This window comes from Callospermophilus lateralis, chromosome 17 (genome assembly GCF_048772815.1).
Source record: "Callospermophilus lateralis isolate mCalLat2 chromosome 17, mCalLat2.hap1, whole genome shotgun sequence".
Lineage (NCBI taxonomy): Eukaryota > Metazoa > Chordata > Mammalia > Rodentia > Sciuridae > Callospermophilus > Callospermophilus lateralis.
Window position 1 is genome coordinate 37,165,866 of NC_135321.1, and position 23,356 is coordinate 37,189,221.

Sequence of the window (23,356 nt, forward strand, 5' to 3'; positions counted from 1 at the left end):
GAAAAAGAAGATGGGCAATAAGAAGAGAGGTCAGAAGACAATATGGTGAAATTAGTTCTGGACTTTCTAATTTAAGGTGTGCATCCAAATTCAGATGGACACAGACATCACAGAGTCAATACTGGGGTTAGAGATAAACACTGGGAACCATCATTTCCTAGATAGCATTTAGAATACTGACAAACGATAGGCACACTTGTACAGAAACAAAAGAAAAGAAAACTTATTCATTTGAGTTTATTATACTCCAACTTCTGAAAACTACATGAGAAAGTGTTCCTGAGACCAAAGAATGGAAAAATTCTATGAAGACTTCGTTGCAATATTGTAAGATCTATTCTAACATCAGCATTTGATTATTTTATAAGCCAGAATAAAAAAATCTCTGATTTCACAAGGAGAAACAACTTATAAATAGGATGTTATCTAGAGAATCTTGCCAGCAGAAACCCTTCCTTTAACAGTCTTCTTTTTCAAATTAACAAGAATATTACAAAACATCTGCCAATTGAAAAAAAAAAAAGATGAGAAAAATTTCTCAACTTCATAACCCCTTAAAATACTTTCAGCATTTTGTGAATTTTCTTTTAGACTATTTTTATTATTCCCCTATTTTAAAGTTATAATTTACCTAAATTTTACAACTCATGATAACGCTTTTCCATACTACCACAAAACCACCATTAACATCATATCACATATGGTTGAACACATTGTTCCAAATCAGTGGTCTTCAACCTGGCTGCATTTTAGAATCTTAAGTGAACTCTTCAAAACTGTGAATTTCAGGACCCATTCCCTATCTATTAAATAAAAATCTTTGGGTGTGCCCAAACATTAGCATTTTCTTAAATCTTTCCAAATGACTCCAATGTACAACCAAATTTGAGAAATACTGATATCACCAGTGAACATTTACATTATGTTCTTTATTGACAATTGAAATAGCATCCATATGAATCTCTCAGTGCATATAATCTCTTTTCCTGGGAATCAAGAATACTTTCTTAAGATGGTTTGCAGAAGTGGCATTATTAATTCATGAGATGGAGGTTATTTAATGACCTTTGGTGAGTAATATCAACTGACTTTTCATATAAGCAAGAAGCACCATTTGGAGTCAGGACAAAAGCACGGACTTATTAATGTATTCGGTGCGCCCAAAAACAATCTCAAAGGGTTGCTTTAACTTGCACTTTGATGATTATTAGTAAGAACAGATATTTATCCACCTATTTGTTTATTATTCATTAATCTTATCCACTGGAGGTCCTCTGTTCACATCCTTCCACCATGATGCTTGACAGTTATTATCTTTTCTTATTGTTATAGTAATTTCTTTATATAACCCTTCTAACATGTGCACTAAAATATTTTCTTCATGGGTTTATTGTCATTTTTACATGCAGGCATATTACAAGCCAATTACATCCACCTTTTCCCTCATGCTTTGTTTTATAGTTTCTATGAAAAGCTATTCCTCTATCAGTGATGAATTTAAATGTTAGATTTGATTTTTTTCTAGTTTTTTTCCCAATGGTATGAATGTTTCATATTTGAATTTTCTATCAGGCTTGTATCTTCTTCAACATAAAACACAACTACCACATTACAGGTTCAATAAAAATTTATCATTTGTAATGGCTTTCTATGGCTCAGAAAGAAAAGGTATATAGTTCCCTTGTCCATTACTTCAGTTCAAATGCATCCTCCCATTCCTTCTCTGCAAAAGACTCTGGCACTACTACTCTGAAATTCCTTGATCAGCAGAATGTCAAAAGAATTCAGCTCAGAATTTTGCTGGCTATGGGAAAAATTTTACCTTTAAATGTTTGATAAAGGAAATGCCTAAAAATAACTACACAGACCACTACTGCTAAGATTGGCATTCACACCACAAGACAAATGCCAATTTGATTTAGTTTTCTTCTCTCCTCTTTCCCTTCTCTTTCTTTGACCACATATATTCTTACTTTGTTCATAATGCCTTCTACTTGATTAGAAGTGTTAACATAAAAAGATATTTAATAAAAATAACCTTTTAGGAAAAAGATAACTTTCTGCTATAAAAATGTGTTTTGTAAAAATTCAAACACCATAGTTATTTATAATGATATAAACAGTATCTGTAAATTTTTGATAGAATTATAATGTAAAGACAAACTTTATTTTACCAAAGGCCTAATTTCAAGATAATACTTCTTATGGAAATAATGTGCTTTGGAAAGAAGTACAAATACAAAGACCAATGATTTGAAGAAGCATCCTTCCTTTTCCCAAACTTAGCATGCAACACTTAAAAATATATCTTAAGAATCAGCAGGAGGTCTAACAGAAGGGCAATATAACTAGTTCTTGCTTTAATTTCACCCTAAGGGAAATATGATATATATGAGAGATATAAATAGGAAGCAGGGGATTGCCGAAATGTTTACTGTAACCCACAGTAATACTCTTCCATACAGAAAAAGAAAAAAAAATAAAGGTCAGGATTGATACAATCAATGTAAATGTTTAAAGCAAACAAATCCCAATGTTTCAGACTACCAGTTTTGAAAATTAGAAAATCACATATACATATACATACATATTAATAAACTACAAAAGTAATGCTACTAATAGGTTATGTATATATTACTTCTGTTTTACAGTAATAAATATCTTCCTCCGGAAAATTGTGCATTTTGATGACCCATGAGGAGAAATACATGTTTAGATAAAACAAGATTTCTTGTACATTATTTGACAGCAATATCAATGTTCCAAACAGGCGTACACAGACTCCCCAGAGAACAACCACAGTAAGGAAGAGGGAGAACAATAGATAAACAAAATTGGGATGGCAAGGAAAAGAACTGGTGAGCTAAGGTAACATTCAAGAAAAACTACTTCAAACTCATGGTCTTACTCAACCAACTAACCAGTTGTTAAAATTACAGAAAACCATCTATGATTACCTAACTACAGGAGAAACATTTTTTCTGTCTTCATGTCTTAATTGTTTTAAAAACACAACATGGGCTATCATGGTTTCTAGCAATTCGTCAAACATTTTATTTAAATAAGCATAACCAATCCATTCAGTTAACTGGAATTAATATTCCTGAATTTTTATACTGCCACTTGCATAAAGCTTTCAGGAAATATTTCCTTGATGCATCTGCCACCCAATTCCATGAAATCAATATTTCATTGGAGCCAAGCTGGGAAATCCTAAGGCACTCAAATATGAACGCTGCTTTATGAGTTGCTAAGATAGCGATGAAATTGAACACCACTACCGTCAAAAGAGTTTTACCTCTCTTTATTGCAAGGGGTTTGTTTTCTAAGGTACCAATGAAGTAATTAATAACAACATTGTGCTAGGATAACAATAACAACTTTAATATATAGCACCTTCCTATTTCCAGATGCCAGTTTGTAAGCCCAGAAACAACACTCTTTTGGGCTATCCCTGAAATAAATTTATTGTGGTAGTAAGAGATAGCTACCCATCAATATAAAAAGGAAGACTAACAATACAAATCCCAACTTTGAATCCAATTCAAAGATAAAGACAACCATTTACTAAAATACATACAAATTACTCTTTAGGCAGAACCCCAAAATTCAGCACACTATCTGCCACATCTACCACGTTCACTTGTGAGAACAGCGTAAGCAGAGGTTTCACACAGAAAAATTCTGCACATTTTTTAAAAGCTTTTATTCACAGTAAACACCTGGTATTTGCCTTCAAATGTTGTTTTTTCTCAAATAATTACTACCTGAGTACTTCATGCATTGATCTTTAAAAGTAGTTTCCTAGGATCCAATACAGGGTATCATTACTTCATTTTCAGCACCAATAGTGAACAAATGTCAGAACAAAGATATAAAATCCAAACTCTAAACCTATTTAGCTCTTAAATGGTAAACATTTGATGACCCTAAAATTATTCCTTTTGTCACTTGGCTTGTCAAACTGGGTTGTAAGAAAAACTCTGAAAGTTTTCTAAATAAACATTAAGCTAGTACATTCCTATGTCTCCCATTTCCTCTATGGTTTGTTCATGGCTCCTAAAAGGCATGTTTTTCTTTTTCTTTTTTTTTCATCTTTTTGTTCTTTTCTCTGGAGACCCCACTTAAAGTTTAACATTTGCTTATAGCCCACTGTGACGAAAAGATTGAATTTAGAATCAGCCAACCTAGGCTCAAATACCAGATCTTCCACTTCTAACTGTGAAGTTAAGCAATATACCCAACTTCTCTCAGCATCAGTTTCCTCATGTGTAAAATGAAGAAACAGCACCCACTTCTCAATGTTACTGTGAGGATTAAATTAGCTAAAAAATAGAAAATGCTTGGCTAAGTGCCTGACACTGATCACTTACTGCATAAATGTTAGTTTCCTGCCCTTTTGCCAAAATGACATTCAACAGACAATTCTAATGATATTTACAGACACATACATCTGTGTTTCTTCTTTTCAGTTCTTTACCTGTATTCTACCCACAGGTCTAATAAAATTCCTCTATGTGCAGTGCTCAAAACGATTTTCATTCTTCCGAAGGAAAATAACTGAAACTGCATTGCATAAATAAATAACAACCAAAAGAGGCACCAAATTTCTAAGAAAACATGTCCAAAATTGAAGAAAATCTACCATATTGCTTGTAAAAAACTTAAAATGCCTGAGCAGCTTAAGGAAAATTATGTTGCAGAATTCCTTAAAAGTACAGCCCAATTTGATTCTCAGTAAAACAGAGTCAGAATAATGAAGTGCTTTCACTGAAGAAAAAAACAAAATCACTGGGAAAAAATCAGCCATCAGCCTCCAGCATATTGATTAATGTTGTCAGGCTACTTTGCTTCAAAGAGCCCCAAGCAAAAGTGTGAACAAGTAGACTACAACTTCAGCAAGAAAGAGTATGGAGATGCAGTCAATGTTCACAGGGAAGAAGGTTCTGGATACACGCCAGAAAGAAAAATAAAACATTACTCAAAATTGTAATAGGGTTTTTATGATGAGATAAATTTGTGCTTAAAAATATGGCCACAGTTTACACGAACTGTAATTCTAACAGAGAAATTAGAAAACACACCAGAGCGCCCCACATATTTTCACTTTCCTACATGTTACCCTTTCTCAATTTCCATTCCAGACGGCACTGCCACACTGACAAACGGAAAGTATGTGAGCGACATCATTCTGGGAATCACTCTCATAACCTTCTACCCAGTCATTCAGATCGCACTGCCTGGTCTTTAAGTTGTCCTCTCATGTCCACTAAACATGAACTGGGAATGAGTGACCACTACGGGGTTCCATATGGGAAGACCCTCAATGTCCATTTCACCCACATCACTAGCTGGTACCTACCCGGAAGGAATGAACGGAACCACTCCAATGCAATCCCAGCCACTCCTGCTAGTTCAAGCATTCGGTTCAGCATCACCTCATGACCAACACGAAAGCAGCTGAGGCTCTAATATAATCATCATGGAAAGTTGTCCCAAATCCTTCATTCGAGGAAGATCCTTCATACACACCAACGCTGTCTCCAAGCCATGCCGGGGTCTGAAACCAGACTGGAAAATATTATATATGTGTATATATAGTAAAACTCCCACAAACCACTCTTCTACTTTGTCATATTTATTTACAACTGCTAATCCCATCCTCTATGCATCACCTTTGCAAGGTGAAAATATGACCATTCAAGGAAAGATCCTTTCCACAGTAGAAGGTAAACTTAAAGCATATGAAGACCTGGTGCTGCCTGGTAAGGTGGTTGAGGCGATCCCAAATGGAACATACTTTGTCCTGAAGGGAAGAGAGAAAACACAATATTGGTTTCCAAGGCTAATTTTCTAAACTTGGTGGACAGGATCAAACTATTCTGATTGTTTTAAAAGCCTTGGCATTTTCAGGGGATAGAATAACAGTGCCAGATTAATTCTTGAAGCTCAATTTGTTATTACCAATAGTGCCTCAACTCCTGAATCCCACTGGGTAGATACTGCTTTCATAATCCTAACTACCACCACCTTAATCGCATTATCAGACTCTGAGCTCATCAAAGAGCTCTACTGCGCTTACTCATCTCGGAGACAGGGAGGGCTAGGAACCTTAGAGTGAACCACAACTTCAACTGGGAGGAAAAACAGAAAAGTGATCAATCGAGCCCCAAGATCTATTATACCTTAAAAAAAAAAAAAAAAAGACAACTTTAAAAAATTTCCTTCTCTCTCCTTAATGAATAGACTTTTTAGAAAGAAGGTAATAGAGTATACAAAGTTTAACCAAAGAGTCACCATTTTTATTGTCTTGAGCCCCTTATTAAAAGATTGAAGACTATTCCTTTCAGCTTGCCGATTTTACCTAAAAGAAAATACAGACAACTACAACTTTCAATCCCACCACAAAATTTTACCAAGTTTCTATTTCCAGAATATGTTTTAAATGAGTTACATCACTGCAACATTATTTTCTATGTACTTACCCTAAATTATTTTGTATCAAGCAAACAGCTACCTATGAAAGTGCTTGTCACATGTAATTCCATTTAAAAGTTAGTAGAATTCTGTCTTATCTCCATTTCACTTGCTCTCCTGGCCAGACTCACTCCATCCTTGTCTGTTACATTCAGTTTATATTAAAAGAGCTTGGAAATGTCCATCTGCTAGCCTGCCTACATACAGTCACTCCCAACTCCGTTAAGTTCTGTGGACATCAAATATCCAGAAATCTTTCAGACAGATTTGGACCTGTAATACTTATTATGTTTTTCTGCACAGTCCCCACTACCTCACTATATCTCATAAAACTGATGTGTCCCTCATTAAGGATCATTCACCTAGGTAAGACTCAGAAAACATTATTTAAAAATTTATAGGGATATAAAAATTGAAGGACAGTATACTTGGTTGTTTAGTTCAAGCTCAAAGACTGCTTGGTGCTTGCAAAATAGTGGTTTTCCTCCTAAATGTTAAGTTCTCAAATTGAACCCTGCAGCAATATCTGGTTTCTGACCATAGCACAATAAGTTTATCAGTCTTTCAAACCATCCCTTATGCAGATAAGGCTAAAGGTTATCTGTAAGTAATAAAGGTTTGGTCAATAAACATTTGCTCTGATGCCTACTATGAACTAGGAAATGTACAAGATGTGCAAATATAAGGTATGTCACTCACCATTGAGGAATTCATAATTCAGTTGGAAGAGAGAGGTATAAACAAAACAATTATAATAATGATACAGTAAAAAAAATTCCCATGGAATACAAAAGAAAATTTATTCTGCTTGGATGCTATGGGGAAAGTTTCATCAGGAAAGTGACAATCTGTATCTTAAATGATAACAGGCATTCGAATGACAGTGACAGTAATAACCCACAGAAGCTAAGTCATTAGGTCTATGCAATTTACAAGAATCTTAGAAATCAGTTCAATACTTGCAACTAAAATATACACTATGCTATATTTAGTTTAACAGGCAGCAAACTATTTCATTATAACAGAAAACTCCTCACATATTATAAACATTCAAATATATAAAAGCTGTGAGAATCTCAGTGACTGAAGTACACAAATAATGACACAGATTTTCCAAGAAATTAATTATTTACAACATATATAAATTTAGAGCTCCTAAGAAAAAGCAAAGTGGGATTGTTCATTGAAGTCTATTCTCCAAAATTTTATTTTGTGTATTTAAAATTTCATAATTGAATTTCAAACAAAATTTAGATGATATGTAAATACGCAGGACATTATGACGCATCTTCCTCCCTCCAAAAATAAAAAATAAAACCATGCCAATTAGATAATTAGGAGTACTGTCAGGATACTATATGTTAACGCATATGAATTTAGAAGGTGAGGGAGCAGAGGAAATTCTACATCAAGATTGTAGATTCAGAAGGCTCAGGTGGCTGAACAATGGGAGTTACCTAAGGAAATACACTCTATAGATTGCAAATAAGACCTAGGAAAGCATCTTATTTCACAAAAAAATAATTTAATTCCTGGTAATCTATATCTCAGAAAAATCCCTAATCCCACACTCCCAACGTTCATCCCTGGCATATTTCATTACTAATAACAACTGGCTTTGCTCCACCAACTCACAGAAATTTAAAATCTTGTCATGGAGTCTGGATTAAGAAACTAACTAGAATCCCTTTTCTAATCTTGGATGAAATTTTAGATAGAACTTAACTGGTCAATGATATTATACATTTCTTATTGAAATGTGAAACATTTGGCACCAGTGCGCCAAAATACTACTGTAAATAGCTTAGGAATAATATAAATTGGACTTCATCCCATCTTGATTAACTGCCTCCAAATTGCTAACAAAATGGCCAACATGAAATCTCATAAACCAAGTATCTTACAATTGGCAGCACATTTTCAAATTTTTCCACATTATTTTTATCTTTATTACAGCCTTATAATGCAAATAAAGTTAAGTTTCTTCTATTTTACTGGAAAGATGAGAAAGAAATGACAGACAGACTGACGACTGACTGACTGACTTATCCAGGATAACACATTATGTTAGAAGCAGAAATAAATCTGGAATTCAAATTTCCATTCACTCAATCAGAAAACATCATGAGCCTATTATGTGAAGGGCACCATAGGGAAGAAAAGGATCAATGAGACATGAACTTTACCATTAAGGAAATTGTAGTCCTATTACAACAAGAGAAAATTTGAGAGAGTTTATTAGATACTACAGCAAAGGAACACACACATTATGTTATAATGGAAAAGCAAGGATAAGATGATGAACTGAAGCTGAAGGAGTTAAAAGAATTCTACACTGAGAAAGTGGACTTCACGTCTGAGCCTTGAAGATGGGGGTGGAAAGCAAGAAACAGTGAGGGTCCTTAGAGGCTGGCAGTGACAGACCTAAAAAGTACATGAAATGTTTACATAAAGTATACAATTTTTTCAATATAAAAATACATATTTAACACAAATCAAGTCCAAGCATGAGATTAAATGAAAAAATAGGAATGGGAGAGGTTGTTATTTCATCCTCAGTAAGGACTTCCTTGCATTTAAGTCCTGCCCACTGTTTAACTGGGAACATGCCTCTTTTGCAATAACTATAGTACACCCACCCCCTGCCCACCCCCAACCACCACCACCCCCAACCACCACCACCCCCCTCCTCAGCTTCTCTTTGAGCTTAGTACAAGTATAGGTAAGGCCAATAGGACATAAGGAAAGAACTGATGCCCTTAACATCCAGAACAAATCTACAAAGGGATTACATGTGCTCCTTCTTCCAACAGCAAGCTCTCTCAGATCCATGAGATGAGAAGAAAATCACAGAGATGGGAACGCAACAAGCTGCAAGGATCTGGTTCCCAGGACATCCTGATAGAGCAAAGCTAATCCCATCACTCCTGGGACTACCCTTCAAACACCTATTTGATTAAGCTACTTATGTGGGAAATCCATCATACCTAAGCAAACTTAAACATAAGCTTGTATAATAAGTTACTGTATAAAGTAAATAGCAATCAAAAGTAATTCTCAAAACTCTAAGAAAAACAATCTGAAAATATGTAAATTATTTGCAAGGGCTAGAATAAAATGTGCAACATGCAGTTGTAAGAATTTTTAAGTGTATTTTTAAATTTTAATCTATAGAACAGCCATAAACATTAGAAAGTTCAGGGATCAATATTATTTTATATGTGAGGAATAATAAAACATATAATTAATTACAAAAGATATTTGATAGCCACAAATTGTAATGAATTTAACCTCATTTAATCCATTAAAAAATCATTACACATATTCCATGCTACGTTGATACCTAAAGACCCATTCATTAAGTCAAATAAATTATTAATATCAGAAAAATAGGAATCAGTGAATGAAAACTTGATTTTTGCTGTAGGTTCACATTGGTCTATGTTTTCATTTACCCACTGGACTTTTCAGACACCTCAATTTCATTGATTATATTTATATATTATTTTTATATTTGTGCATTTAACTGCTATCCACCTGTGTTTATATAGAGAACAGAAGGAAAAATATAATAAGTAAGCATAAAATAGAATAACATTTAAGAATATTAATACATGAAAGCACAATGGGCTGCAAGTCCACTTGGAAAAACTGAAATCAAGAGAATCATGGATGCTGGATGAATCTTTTTACTTAAACTATCTGCAGGCAAATCTATTGGCCCTTGTTTTACTGGTCTTCTCGTGTACATTAAAAAGAACAACTAGAATAGGAATAGTCAATAAAATTATCTGTTCCACTTTCATTGGTTCACTGAGCCTGGCTCTCACTGGCTCTCTTCAATCAGCCTCCAGCAAGGGAATTCTATTCTCCTGGTACTCCTTTGGGGCACCAAGGAGCCAATGAGACCAGAACCAAGAACTTTAGATCACAATTATAATCTACAGTACAATCTTTCTTTTACCCTTATGCCAAGAGTGCTACTGGAGACAAATGGAATCAGGTAATAGAAGATGACTGGATCAGAATCATCTTTAACTCAACACTTCAGTAAAAACAACTGAAAGGCATGATCCTTCTAATAGTACCTTAGAACACACCCGTTTTCTTTATACAGTCTAGCTTTCACTCACTAGTAGGCTTTTGTATATTCCACTCAAACTCCAAAACAATCACCCTCTTCTAAGTTGAAAGATGACTCAAATATTCACTAACTCTACTATTGTGGACAAGTGACTTACATTTTCAAAGTCTTAGTTTACTATCTGTAAAATAAGAATCTAAAACTATATTATTTGTGAAGACCTCCCCAGAAACACAATGGTATAATTCCAAATTAAACTTCATCACATCTTCGCTTGCATCCTAATGTAGTAGGAGCTGTCTGAAGGATCTGCTTCTAGAAGGGAGTTTGTGCTTCACAACAGTTCTCACAAGTATAGTTTAAGGTTGACAAATGACAACAGTAAAACTAGTCCTGACCTTCTCTTTATCAAAGCACTTAACCCCTCCTGATATTGAGGGCTCTCACTACCCATCTACTTTGTTTTCACGGAGCCACACTGTTTAAATAAAGACTAGAAGTTTTGGGGAAGTAGGTAGTTGAAGTTGAGTAAAGGGAAGACCGGATTTTAAATTTTAGGTAATTATCCTAATTTCTCAAAATGCCTTTGAGTTTATTTCATAAGTACACATCCCTTTCTTCGAAGAAGACTGTAGGTTCACATTAGTCTACCATTGTGCCTTATTATACAAAACAATTTACGAAAGTATAAAAAGTAAAATTTTAACTTTTTTTTTTTGGTAACATGACAGACGAATGAGTTATAAAAATAAGCATTAAGTGATCATCTTAAAAATCTAGTTAGAATTCCCAATATTGAAATTGGAATTTTTTTTTAAGAGGGTGGTGGGCTGGAGATATGGCTCTGTGTTCTAACATTTGCCTAGCATGCATGAGGCCCTTGGTTTTGATCCCCAGTACTGCAAAATAAATAAATAAATAAATAGATAGATAGATAGATAGAGAAATAAATAAAAAATTAGAATTTTTAAAGTAAGCAGTAGAAACTGGTTTGGTAATGCCTAATAGAATTTCTGTTCCTAGATGTGACCTTCCCTTCTTGGAGTGAACATGTGGGGGATTCCTAAGTGAACTTCGCCAGCAACCCCAACACTTAGCAACTTAAGATTGGAGGCATTATTTCAACTATCCCACTAGCAAAAGCCTATTCCTAGAAATCTGCAGCAATGCCATTTTCTAGCAATGCCATTTCTAGCAAATAAACAAGTTGAATAATTTGTTATATAAATCATTGTACTTCATGCAGACATGTTAGGAAAGAATTAAGTCATGGATTCAGGAGAACCATGCCCTGGCAATTTTGCATGTCTATTGTAAAAGTAAAAATTAAAAGGAAGGAGAAATGATCTTGTGACTCCCAGCAGGAGGACAGGAAGGCTGATGGATCAGTGGTCATGATACAAATTACAAATAACAGTAAATTGTCTCTGGTCATTTTCTGCTTAACAAAATTTCCTAAAGGAAGCACTGATGGTGCTTCTGAAACTATATTCACTTATGCCTCTCAGCCTTCTAGTATCTTTTCCTACTCGCCTCTCTTAAAAGAAAAATGGGATTAATAACCCAGTGTTCCGGTACCTCCACCCAACCATGGTTTAAACAATACCATCTATTTTCATTCAGTTGTTTCCACAAATGGACAGACTGCTACTCTCTAAAATTGTCTTTTGGATTATCTACATTTTGTTAGTAATCATGCTTTGATTGATCAAGTTAGCCAGTTCAGAAAGAATAATTTTAATTTCTAAGTCCAAGATCAACAATAAAACATAATATTTCTATGAAGTCCTTAGTTCTCCCTTTATTCACAGTACAAGTCACATTCTCACAGTGTTATCTTGTTAAAAAAAAAAAAAACAGTAAAAAGCTGCATTTGAACAATGTCTTGCTGCTACCCATAACCCTGATTCTTTACTCAAAATCACCTCCTCATATTAGACAAGCATAGTCATCAATGTCTGAAGACGTGGCATCCCATAAACCTCAGGGGGTTATGAGAACTTTTTTTTTTTAACCCATCCACCCTAATTACAAATAGACTACAAACTGAAAGCATTTCAACACATCTACCTACAAGTTAGATTTTAATCTTGGCGAGTAATATATACAAAACATCAACAATGAACCAGAAAAGCCACTAAAGAAGATGGGGGGAGTATTTATTAATAGAATCTTACAGCTTTTAACTTTGTAAAGTTGAAATCCTGCTTTATCACTAGCCACTGGAAGAATTATCTCAAGATACTTAACCTCACCTGCCTCCATTTCTTTCTCTGTAACATGGGTAATAGCAGAGTATCTACTCACCTCAGTGCTTATTTTACAAAGATAATTCACACAAAGTCCTTAGCCTAATATAAAGGATCAATAAACATCAGTATTCTTTTTATCATCAAGTCCCTATTCATTAATTTGCCTGACATGCTACATAAAACACAATGTCTCGGCACTCTGCTAAGAATATTAATGGATAAAGGTATCAGTTTCTTACCTTAATGATTTTAGATTTGTGCTAGAAAGACAATCCTTACTGTCATGTTGCAATACCAGATATTTGTTAAAAAAAAAATCAAGAGTTTAGACATTCCCAAGTATAAAAGTTAAACATTATGTACTAGGTTTCAGACATGCTTCACAGAGATTAGAAGATTGAATTAAATAACACAAAGACTGATCTGGAACCACACTGTTAAACCCCAAAGCAGAGACCACATTTTGTTCATCTATTAACCCCATCATGGACTTAGAAATGCTAACAGAATAAACATTTGCCTCATAACTTCCACAAAGCCCCTAAGATCTTATAAGTGAACACTGAATAGACCCTTAACTGGACAACTTTGTGCAACGATAGTCTCTCTCTACAACTTTAACTTCCTTGATGCCCTCTAATTTCTCTTATGTAACTCTAATGCGACTCCTATGCATCCTGGGCATACACATTGCATACTGAGAACAGCCCAAAAGATGATAACCAACAGACTGAAGAGACCAAATACAAAAATCTTTACACCTAGCACAGGTCTTGACTTTAAAAAAAAAAAAAAAAAAAGGTTAACAAAATAATCACCTGAATTTCAGGCAGAGCTCCAGCCAACAATTAGCAATTTAATTTTGCTTGGGTATGTGAGGAGGCATTAGATAAATAGTCTTTTTTTTTCCCCTTAAGAGAAGTACAACTTATTCTTAGGAATTGTGCACCATAGCTTTTAGAAAACCTGGCTCAACAAAATACCATAATTTTTATTCCTTCTGAAAACAAATCAACTATAAAAAGAAGTCCCCATGTCAGCATATCAACTATTTTGCATTTGAATTATGTTGTCAAGTTCAAAACAATGAAGCAAAACTAAAATCATTTAGGCGTGTGGCAATTAAGAGCACAAGGAATGAAAGAAAAGATGAAGAGAAAAGCACCACTTAGGAAAGAATGAAACAAAATCACCCCGCTTACAAGCCTGCTCCTCCCCAAAGATTTTCACCTGCACAGGATACTTAGAAAGACTCATGCACAGTGTAATTTTATATCCATTTCTGGTTCTATTTCTGCACTGAAATATTTATAGAGTGCTCAGTGTTTCTGGAGTAAATTATACCTAGATCTTGGTAAAGCTAAAATCACTTAAATTACCTTTTTTGCTCAATTATTTGGAAGAATAGAGAAAGAAAGCTTGACAGAATAAAAAGATGTATTAAGCAATGGCCATTTCATAGCTATAATTGCATAGCTTAGTGGATATTGATGCCTTGAGGGCTATATGCAGTCACCACAGCTATTTTTACCAAAGGCTTCAAATAAAATCCAAATCAATTTATGTTATGTGAGCATACATATTATACTTGAACATGAAAGTTCTTAAGCCAAGTATTCCATCGGTTTGTATGTTAGGAATAACACAGAAAAACACATATTAGCAGTACACAAAATGGACGTACGGTACTGTTAAGCACACCAGTATAAATACCTTCCAAAATAACCACTCAATTCTAGCAATATTCTTATGATACGCCATGAAATTCAGAAAATGTTCCGAATTTGGAAATCACTGTTATGGACTGAATGTCATTCACCTTCCCTAAGATTCACGTGTTGAACCTGAGCCCTCAATGTGATTATATTTAGTCCTCTAAGGAAATAACTAACCTTAAATGAGAAAGGGGTCCTGATCTGATAGGATTAGTGTTCTTATAAGAAGTGACAGACAGCTCTCTCTCCCTTTCTCTGCAAAGTGTACTGAGGAAAGGCCCTATGAGGACATAAGCAAGAAGGCCAGCTACAAGTAAGGAAGAGACCCCTAATCAAAAATTGACCCTGCCAGACTGATCTGGGATTTCTGGTCTCCAGAATTGTGAGCAAATAGATTTCTATTATTTCAGCCACCCAGTCTATGACATTTTGATATGGTGGCATATACAAATTAAGACAATCACTATTAATATGACTTTGATGTGGAGAATCCTGTTTCAAACTTATTATAACACTGTGAAGCACTACATGTAAAAAGTACATTAGACCCACTCACTCAGCAATTCAATCTTATATCAAAAATGTGATAACTATCAAAAGTATATGGGAGTATACATACATACACACACACACACACACACACACACACAACTCAATTCATAAATGCCTTGCGGGCTCTACTTCTATTTTTCAAACCATTAAAGAAATAATGGGGGAAATTTCACAATGAAAGACAAGTCATCAACTGTGGCTGCAATGTCAGATATTTGACTTTGAAGGCTCTACAGCTGCCCAAGTCCAAGTTGATTAGGGTTGTACTAAAGATCTGGAACCTGATCTTGTAGGATAATGTTTCACATAATTACTTTTAACTTAGGAATTGCTTCCACAGCAAAATATAACAATATTCCCCTCAAGAATTATTTCAATTATTTCTGTCACTATACAAAAAATTTTAAGTTTAACAAAAACTTAATTTATGAGATTACAAAATTATTTTTAAACAATTAGTAATATTCATATATGACTATGTATTTAATCAATATTATACCATTTAAGTTGAAAATTATTTACAGAAAACATAAAATGCCAACAAATATTTTAAAAGATTTATTTTGGGAAAAGTCAAATGTATATAAAAATGACCAGATTAGAAATTCAAAATTTTACCTACATGTAAAGTATAACAACATGCATTCATCATTCATATCATATTATCAGAAATATCATAATTTATACAGAGACAAAAAATAGGAAAAATACCATGCCTAATTTCATCTGATTAACCACAAACATACCATGTATAGTAGTTTTTGATTCATAATTCACCAAGTGTGATACTGGTTCTAGAATATTATGGATTATCAGTAAGAAATGCTACAATAAATGATGTTGTTTGGTTGAGGATGAAAAAATAGATTTGAAAAGAGAAAAAAACTAGGAGTATGGTCAACAGATAAGAAGACAGTGTAATAATACAGGTAAGAAATAATAAGTTCTTGAAGAATGGCAAAAAGCAAGATACAGAGAAAGAAAAGTGTACCTGGGTAGTAGAACTGTCACTATCCATGAACCAACTGGCCATAAGGGCTGGGAGAAGACTGTTAAGAATGACTCTAATGGAGATTTCTAATCTCACAGTGATGACAAGTAAAATTTTGCTATCAACCTCTAGAGGCTTGCTTAGACACATGGATACACACATAAATATATGCAAATTACCCTATGTTTCTGCTTAATAACGCCATTGTCTCATGCATCCCTCTCTCAGTAGCTGACTGTGCACACCATTTACACAATGAGAGAATTAGATGTTAACAAATGGCAGGGATGACACTGTGTGCTAACACTATAATTCTAAAATGCCCCAACACAAACAAACTAGACCACCATTTCAGTATGAAAGGAGGACTGCCAACATGGAGACTGGAGATAAGAATTGATTTTGCAATAGAAATTATTTGTGTCTCTCTCTTATCTCTAGACAAAACATTTCAGCAGCAAAAAAAAGGAATCATCTCCTATAGCACTAATTAGCAACATAAATCTCACCAGGAGCAATGCCAAAAGATTGCATTGTTTTTCACTATACGTGGAAATAGAATTTCTGACATTTTATTCCCCTAAAAAAAGATGCAACATCTTTAATAAACCATAGTACAAAATGGAGATCCCAATTACAGCACATCATCACAGAAAGAGCAAAACAGAAAACATAAAAATCCTTAAACTGGCAGGTAAAAACAAATTTATTATAAGAATTATCAGCAGGAATTTAAAAAACCCCTTCATACTAGAATCATTACAGAATCTTGAGTTGGTCAAGTGGATGTTCTCCACACTGCAAAATCTAAAATATGTCTATATTCTAGGTAACACTAAGTCCAGCAAAGATTGTGTATATAAGTTTTTCAATGTCCCTACTGTGATATGTGATTGCAGGCTACTGCTCTGTAACCAGATGATGAACTCTAACAGATTTTTACGTAGGTAGGGCATCTGTAATATTGCAAAAATATACCTCATAAATATTGCCTATCTTGAACCTTACAGATTTTTTTTATTGCTTTCTATAGTTTGTGTATTTTCCTCCTTTGTATTTTCCTCTTCCCATTAGAAACTATTTATCTATTATCACTTAACATCACAGTTCATGCCACATTAGTAACAGGTATTTAAGTATGCCCAGTACATAAAATCTAGCTCATATTGATTTTTTGCTCACACTAGGTAAATAAGGCAAGCCTTACTCCACAACCTGAAACCCCTAGATATGTGACAATAACCAAACACACATTTCTTTGGAAGCATCTCTGTTCTTGTCAGGTCTTTTGGTCACAGCACTGAAAAAAACTGACTAAAACAGGGGAGGAAAAGTTTACTTGGGGGCTCACAATTTCAGAGGTCTCAGTCCAAAGACAGCTGGTTCCATTCCTTGGGGATCTAAGTGGAGATCATGCTTAAAGAGTGTGGTGGAGGAAAGTAGCTGGCTGGCAACTTGGCCCAGGGAAACAGAGAAAGAGCTCTGCCCCACCAGGACAAAACAAACCCCAAAGGCAGGCCTTCAGGGACCCACCTCCTCCAGCCACACCCTACCTGCCTACAGTTACCACCCAGTTAATCCCTATCAGGAGATTATTCACTGATTGGGTTAAGATTCTTTTTTTTTTTTTTTAATTAATTTTTATTGTAGGTTGTTCAAAACATTACATAGTTCTTGATATATCATATCCCAATAATTTCTCTCCTAAACTTCCTTGCATTGTCTCACACATGAACTTTTGGGGGACTCCTCACATCCAAACCATAACAATCTCTTTAAATATTACATGAGACAGAGCAGAGAAAAACATCCCCAGGCATCAAAAATGCCTCAGTTCCTCTTCATAAATAAATGACAACTTCTGAATAAGTAAATCAAATACAGAAAAGCAGCACCGAGATAACCCTCCACCCCCATCACCCAAAGCATGCTAACTGAAGTTACTCCTCTTTTTCCACATAAATATTGTTCCTGACTGCAGACAAGAATATATTCTGCAACAGCAGCCTAACTCCCTGAGGAAGTGGGAATGTTTAGCTAAGGGGTCCACAAGAATATCAAATATCCATCGGCAAAAGCAGCAGACTGCTATATGCACATAATCTCCTCTCTCCAAGCAGCACAGCTACTTGATGGATTATAAGATTCTGATCATCTGAAAAGCATTCCAAACAACTGTGACTGATCAATTGCTGACAACCAATACATATAAAGGAACAGAAGCCTGAAAACTTCATAACCAGTAAAGCAAAAGCATAGGTGGATCAGATGTTTTATAATATAAAATTATACTGATAAATTCCTCTATCCCTTTATGTAAAGGTGAAGTAAACTTTACCAAATTAATTTTCACTAAAAAAGAGAACTGGGTCCAGAAAAATCATGCTATGACCATGCCATTCATCTTTTTCATTAAAACCGCATCTAACAATTTATTATATTCAGGTGTCTTTTCAAACCCACATGAGAAATATTTATTCTGTTCTGGCTTTTCCTAGTAGAATTTAATCATACATTACACATTTCATCAATAACATGAAAATGATACAAAGAATATGATATAAAAGACTGTCCTCTTTATCATATTTAAATTTAAAAAATGTGATTTAAAGTGTCACTTGAAAAGTTTGCATAAAATGTCAAGAATTTCATCTCAAAGTAACAAGATCATATATACTGAACATATTCATCTATATATAGACTAGCTTTGCCAAAATTACTAGCATAGTTTTCTTTTTTTAAATTCTAAGTTACAAATTTAAACAAGTGGCTCTTACAGTGTTTGAAAATAAGCAATAGAACAAGGACTTTACTTGTTCACAGATAATCTATTAGAGACTATCAGCATGCATGTATTAAAAGAGATTCCCCAAAGGTTCAGTTTCCTTTTGATTTGAAGCTTTTAACTCTGAAAGCAGGCCAAAGTCATCACTAAATGCCAGCAAATTAACATCATGAGAAAGATAACTTGCTCATCAGCTATTTATTGAGTACCTGCAGAGTGCTAAGAGTGCTAGGGTGGCCTGCTCTAAAGGACATCAAGAAAGACACACAAGGACAAAACTACAGCCCAGAAGGTCAAAGCAAGAGAGACCTGTCTATCGCAGAGAATGAAGACCCCGGTAGCATTTTGACACCAGCGGCCTTACAGGTCGGAATGATGATAGATAAACACCCTGTCTTCTCTTTCCTAGAAATCCCCAATACAGTGGTGGACTATTTGGGTGAAGACTATCACCATTATCTGTCATCCACAGAGACCAGAGGGGTTATGGTCACATCAGTAATTTCACAATCAATTCTCTGTATTTAATCAGGCATATCACCAATCTGCATTTCTTGAAAAAGTACATCATTAAATAAACACCTAGCATTAATCAGCCATGTTTGACCTTCTGATGATGGAATTTCTAAACTTTATTTAAGAAAAATACATAGAGTTACACTTCATTTACTCAGCTACCTTAAATATTTGGAAAACATTTAAGAACGTAAAAAGTAGCAAAACAGTACATTAAGTAGGCAAAATAAATGTCAGCATCTGCTTCCTACAACTACATAGGACAGTCCCAAATGCACTCAAAATATGTTTATTTTAGAGGAAAGTTTAATGAGCAAACTGTAACTAGAAAACCAGGGAAGAGTGAGCAGAGACACGTGAGCCACTTATAACAGGTCACAAATGACAGGAGGGAGGAGTTAAGGAAAGTGACAAAAAATGAGAACACAAAATGCATAATCTGAGGCTACTTGATGCAGAACTGATTTTAAGGTGAGAACTTAAAAGAAAAGTGGTCTCTTACTTTGTTTTTTTCCTTTCCTATTGAACTTGGGAACTGCTTGTAGGTATTACTTTAAATAACCCAATACTGGTCCATCAATATTAGGAATAAGGGACATTTTTCCCCCTACAGGACACAATAATAATACACAGAGTGAGTAGGAAGTACATTTAGAGGAACATGAGTTTATGTTTTCCACTTTAATGTTCTTTAATCTTTAAAGAAATTGTTTTGCCAGGTGTGGTCATGCATGCCTATAATCCCAGCAATGTGGCTGAGGCAGGAGCACTGTAAGTTTGAGTCAGCCTGGGCAACTTAGTGAGACTCTGTCTTGAAATAAAAAATAAATAGAGCTGGGAATGTAGAGCACCTGGGTTTGACCCATACACAGTACCACAAAAAATTAAAAAGAAAGAAAGTAAAAAGAAAAATAGAAGAAAAAAAAGAAGTAGTTTTGTTTGGTGTTTGCTTGTTTCTACTAACTATGTATACTTAAAACCCTTTCAAATACCATTCAGGGAGGAACAGCATTTTGAAAAACATGAAATAGTGTTGTTATGATAATAAGTGTAATTAAAATGCTGCCGAGAGCCAGTACAGGAATTTTGGATCTCACAGTTCGAAACAATAAATAGCAGCAGAGTCACTCCTGTGGAGAAGACTATCTTAATGAACAAATTTCAAACATCTGCTTATAAGAGATGCAGCTCGTGTCTGTGCTGGCAGAGTCCTCTGGCACAGAGCTCACATTCGACAGGAGTGCATCTCCTTAGACATTTACTCCCTCTTTTCTTTTGGCTATGGCACATACATTTTCAGTGCTAAATGTCATAAATATTTTCAGGGTATTGACAGGTGGCCAGGAGAAAATTAACTTCCAGTTTTCCACATTTTGTTCCTTACCTCTTCACACTGACCCCAGGTTGAGAACAACATCTACTTCGACAGAGCTATTAGGCTCCTACAGCAATTAACTGTATCACTGCCACCACTGCCTGGGGGAGCTACTACTGCAAGCGTGGATGTGGTCACATCATCTCAGCCTGTGTCTTCAGAACAGGCATAAAAGTCTCCAAAACAGAGATGAAAATTTGTACATCAGTGTCCTATACCTGATGGGTCTAACTTGCAAAAGATATGTTTTAAACAGCTAGAGATTGATGCTACCCACACTTTAAAGTTACAAGAGTTATAGGTGCTCAGGAAGATATTCATTTCTCTTAGCAGTTCTATTTCCATATGGATAAAAACATTTCACCAAATTACAACCACTGCCACTATGATGTTGCTAGTCAGCGACAGACAACTCATGCAAAATAACGTACTTGATAAATGTGGCCAATGGCCTACACTTGATATTATTATAGTCATTCCCTTCTATAATGAATCTCCTTTTGAGTGTGTGTTTGTAAGCAATATATACACAGCCCTACCCTGCTGGTTAAGACCCAAACTGTGAAATTAATACACAAATAAAAACAAAGGACCATTAGAAGTAAACAAATTGTGGTATATCCATACAATGTAATATTATTTGGCAACAAAAAAGAATGATGTTCTGATTTTGCTAAAACATGGATCAATGCTGAAAACACGTTCAGGGTCAAAATTTGAAAAGCTACATTTATATGAATTCTATTTAGATAAAATGTCCAGAATAGCAAAATCCATACAGACAGTAAAGATTAGTGGATACCAGAAGCAAGGGAAATGGGGAATGGGAAGTAGCTTCTAACAGGTACAGAGTTTCATTTTAGGGTGATGAAATGTTCTAAAGTTAGACAGCAGTGATATTGCAAAACTCTGTGAATATAATATGAACCACTGAAATGTACATTTTAAAAGGGCATATTTTGTAGTCTGTGAATTCAATCTCAATAAAGCTGTTATTTTTTTAAAGGCTCAACAGATGATAAAAGACACTACAAGTAGAGTTCTTCAATATAGGAAGACTAAATTCCCAGCCACACTTATTGGCACTTGAATTTTATCAGTGTCAGCTCATCTTTATATCCTGGATCTATCTATTAAGCCTGTAAAAGTTTCACTTTCACTGCTTAATTTTAGAAACACAATCTCCACTTAACAAAAAAGAGAAACAGGACTAACTGCAATCAGGGGCTAAATCCCACAGTGCTTCTCTTTGTTAACAAAGTACATTCTATATGAACCCATCTAATGTAATTTATTAACAGGCAGTTCCAAGGAAATCTTAGGTCATCCAAATATTCTGCAATCACAGAAAAAAAAAAGATGCAGGTAGAACTTAATTCACCATCAGCTACAATGTCAAAATCTAAGTATGCCTATTTTGCACAACGAGTGACAATTATTAGTCAATGAAAAAGGAAAATGTTTTAAATGTGAATACTCACCTTGTTTCTTTTAACCCTTCCTTCTGAATGACTTCCAATATCTGCTTTGCTGTCATTGGTGAGTTGGGATGTTTTTCTAGTGCCTAAAAAATAAAAATAAACATAAAATTTCTAGATTATTATATGGAAATATAAAAACTGAAAACATATGTAAATCATGCAGTTTTATTTAAAGTTTTAAGGGGGAAGGGGCTTTTATGTGAATGTTATGTTCCCATCACACAGCTCAGGTGTCCAAAATTTTTTTATGAACTTTTAAAATGGTAATTTCTGCAACATATAGGGGGGCTGTTCTTGAAAAAATATCACAAAGGCATACACACCAAAAAAGAAAAAAAAATATGAAACTTAAAGAAACAAGTCAATAAATGTATGTAATTTCCTTTATGTGAAAAATTGCTAATATTTCATGGTTAAAGTCATGTCTCCAGGCTATTAAAATGTTTCCTAAGTTCCCAGGATCTTGGAAACATGGAGCCTGAATGCTACCAGTAGCAGAGAACAGAATGCTGGTCACAAACATCATCATGGGATTCATATTTTGATCAATCACGTTTATATTTTTTAAAAAATGAGAAAGAAGATAAAACCTTCATGGCTAAAATGTTGAAATAAGCATATAGGAGCCAAAGTCACTCAATGCTATGTGTTTTCCAGTTCAGCTCAGTTTCCTTTCTTTTGCCTTTTCCAATTAATTTCAAGTAAATCCTTTCCTCTTTCCATTCAGCCCATCTCAGTTTCATGACCTCAGTCCCATTTTCTTTCCTATTCTGCCCTACTTAATTCTTTTGGGAAGGGGTTTACCTCAAACAAAGGGCATAGGAATACATGAAACATAGCTCATTATTTTCACAGGCATTAGACCATCATCCCTAGTAATCAGGTTCCCTTACTGATCCAGGGACTCAACTCCATGCAGTGGAAGTGGTAGTAGCTCACCCATGTGGACCCCCAGGGACCATACATGGGCACAAGAACGAAGTCTACACAAATCTTCACAATGACCTCTTTCAAGGGTAGATGACATTGAACTATGTTACACTGGAGCATCATGCACAAATCATGGCCCCATGCAACTTAAAGATACTAGAGTTCTAATTTATAATTATTTTCTAGAAGGATCATAGT

At 34.8% G+C, this 23,356-nt stretch overlaps 1 protein-coding gene across 1 annotated transcript in view; it reads right to left on the minus strand.

Annotated features, from left to right (window-relative positions):
* The window catches only part of Asxl3 (ASXL transcriptional regulator 3), a 135,581-nt gene extending 113,276 nt beyond the window's left edge, over positions 1-22,305 (minus strand). Inside the window, exon 1 of the mRNA XM_076837330.1 lies at positions 22,229-22,305. Coding sequence (XP_076693445.1) covers positions 22,229-22,284 — 56 coding nt within the window. The 5' untranslated portion in view covers positions 22,285-22,305. The remainder of the gene's footprint in view (positions 1-22,228) is intronic.
* Positions 22,306-23,356: the final 1,051 nt, after the last annotated feature.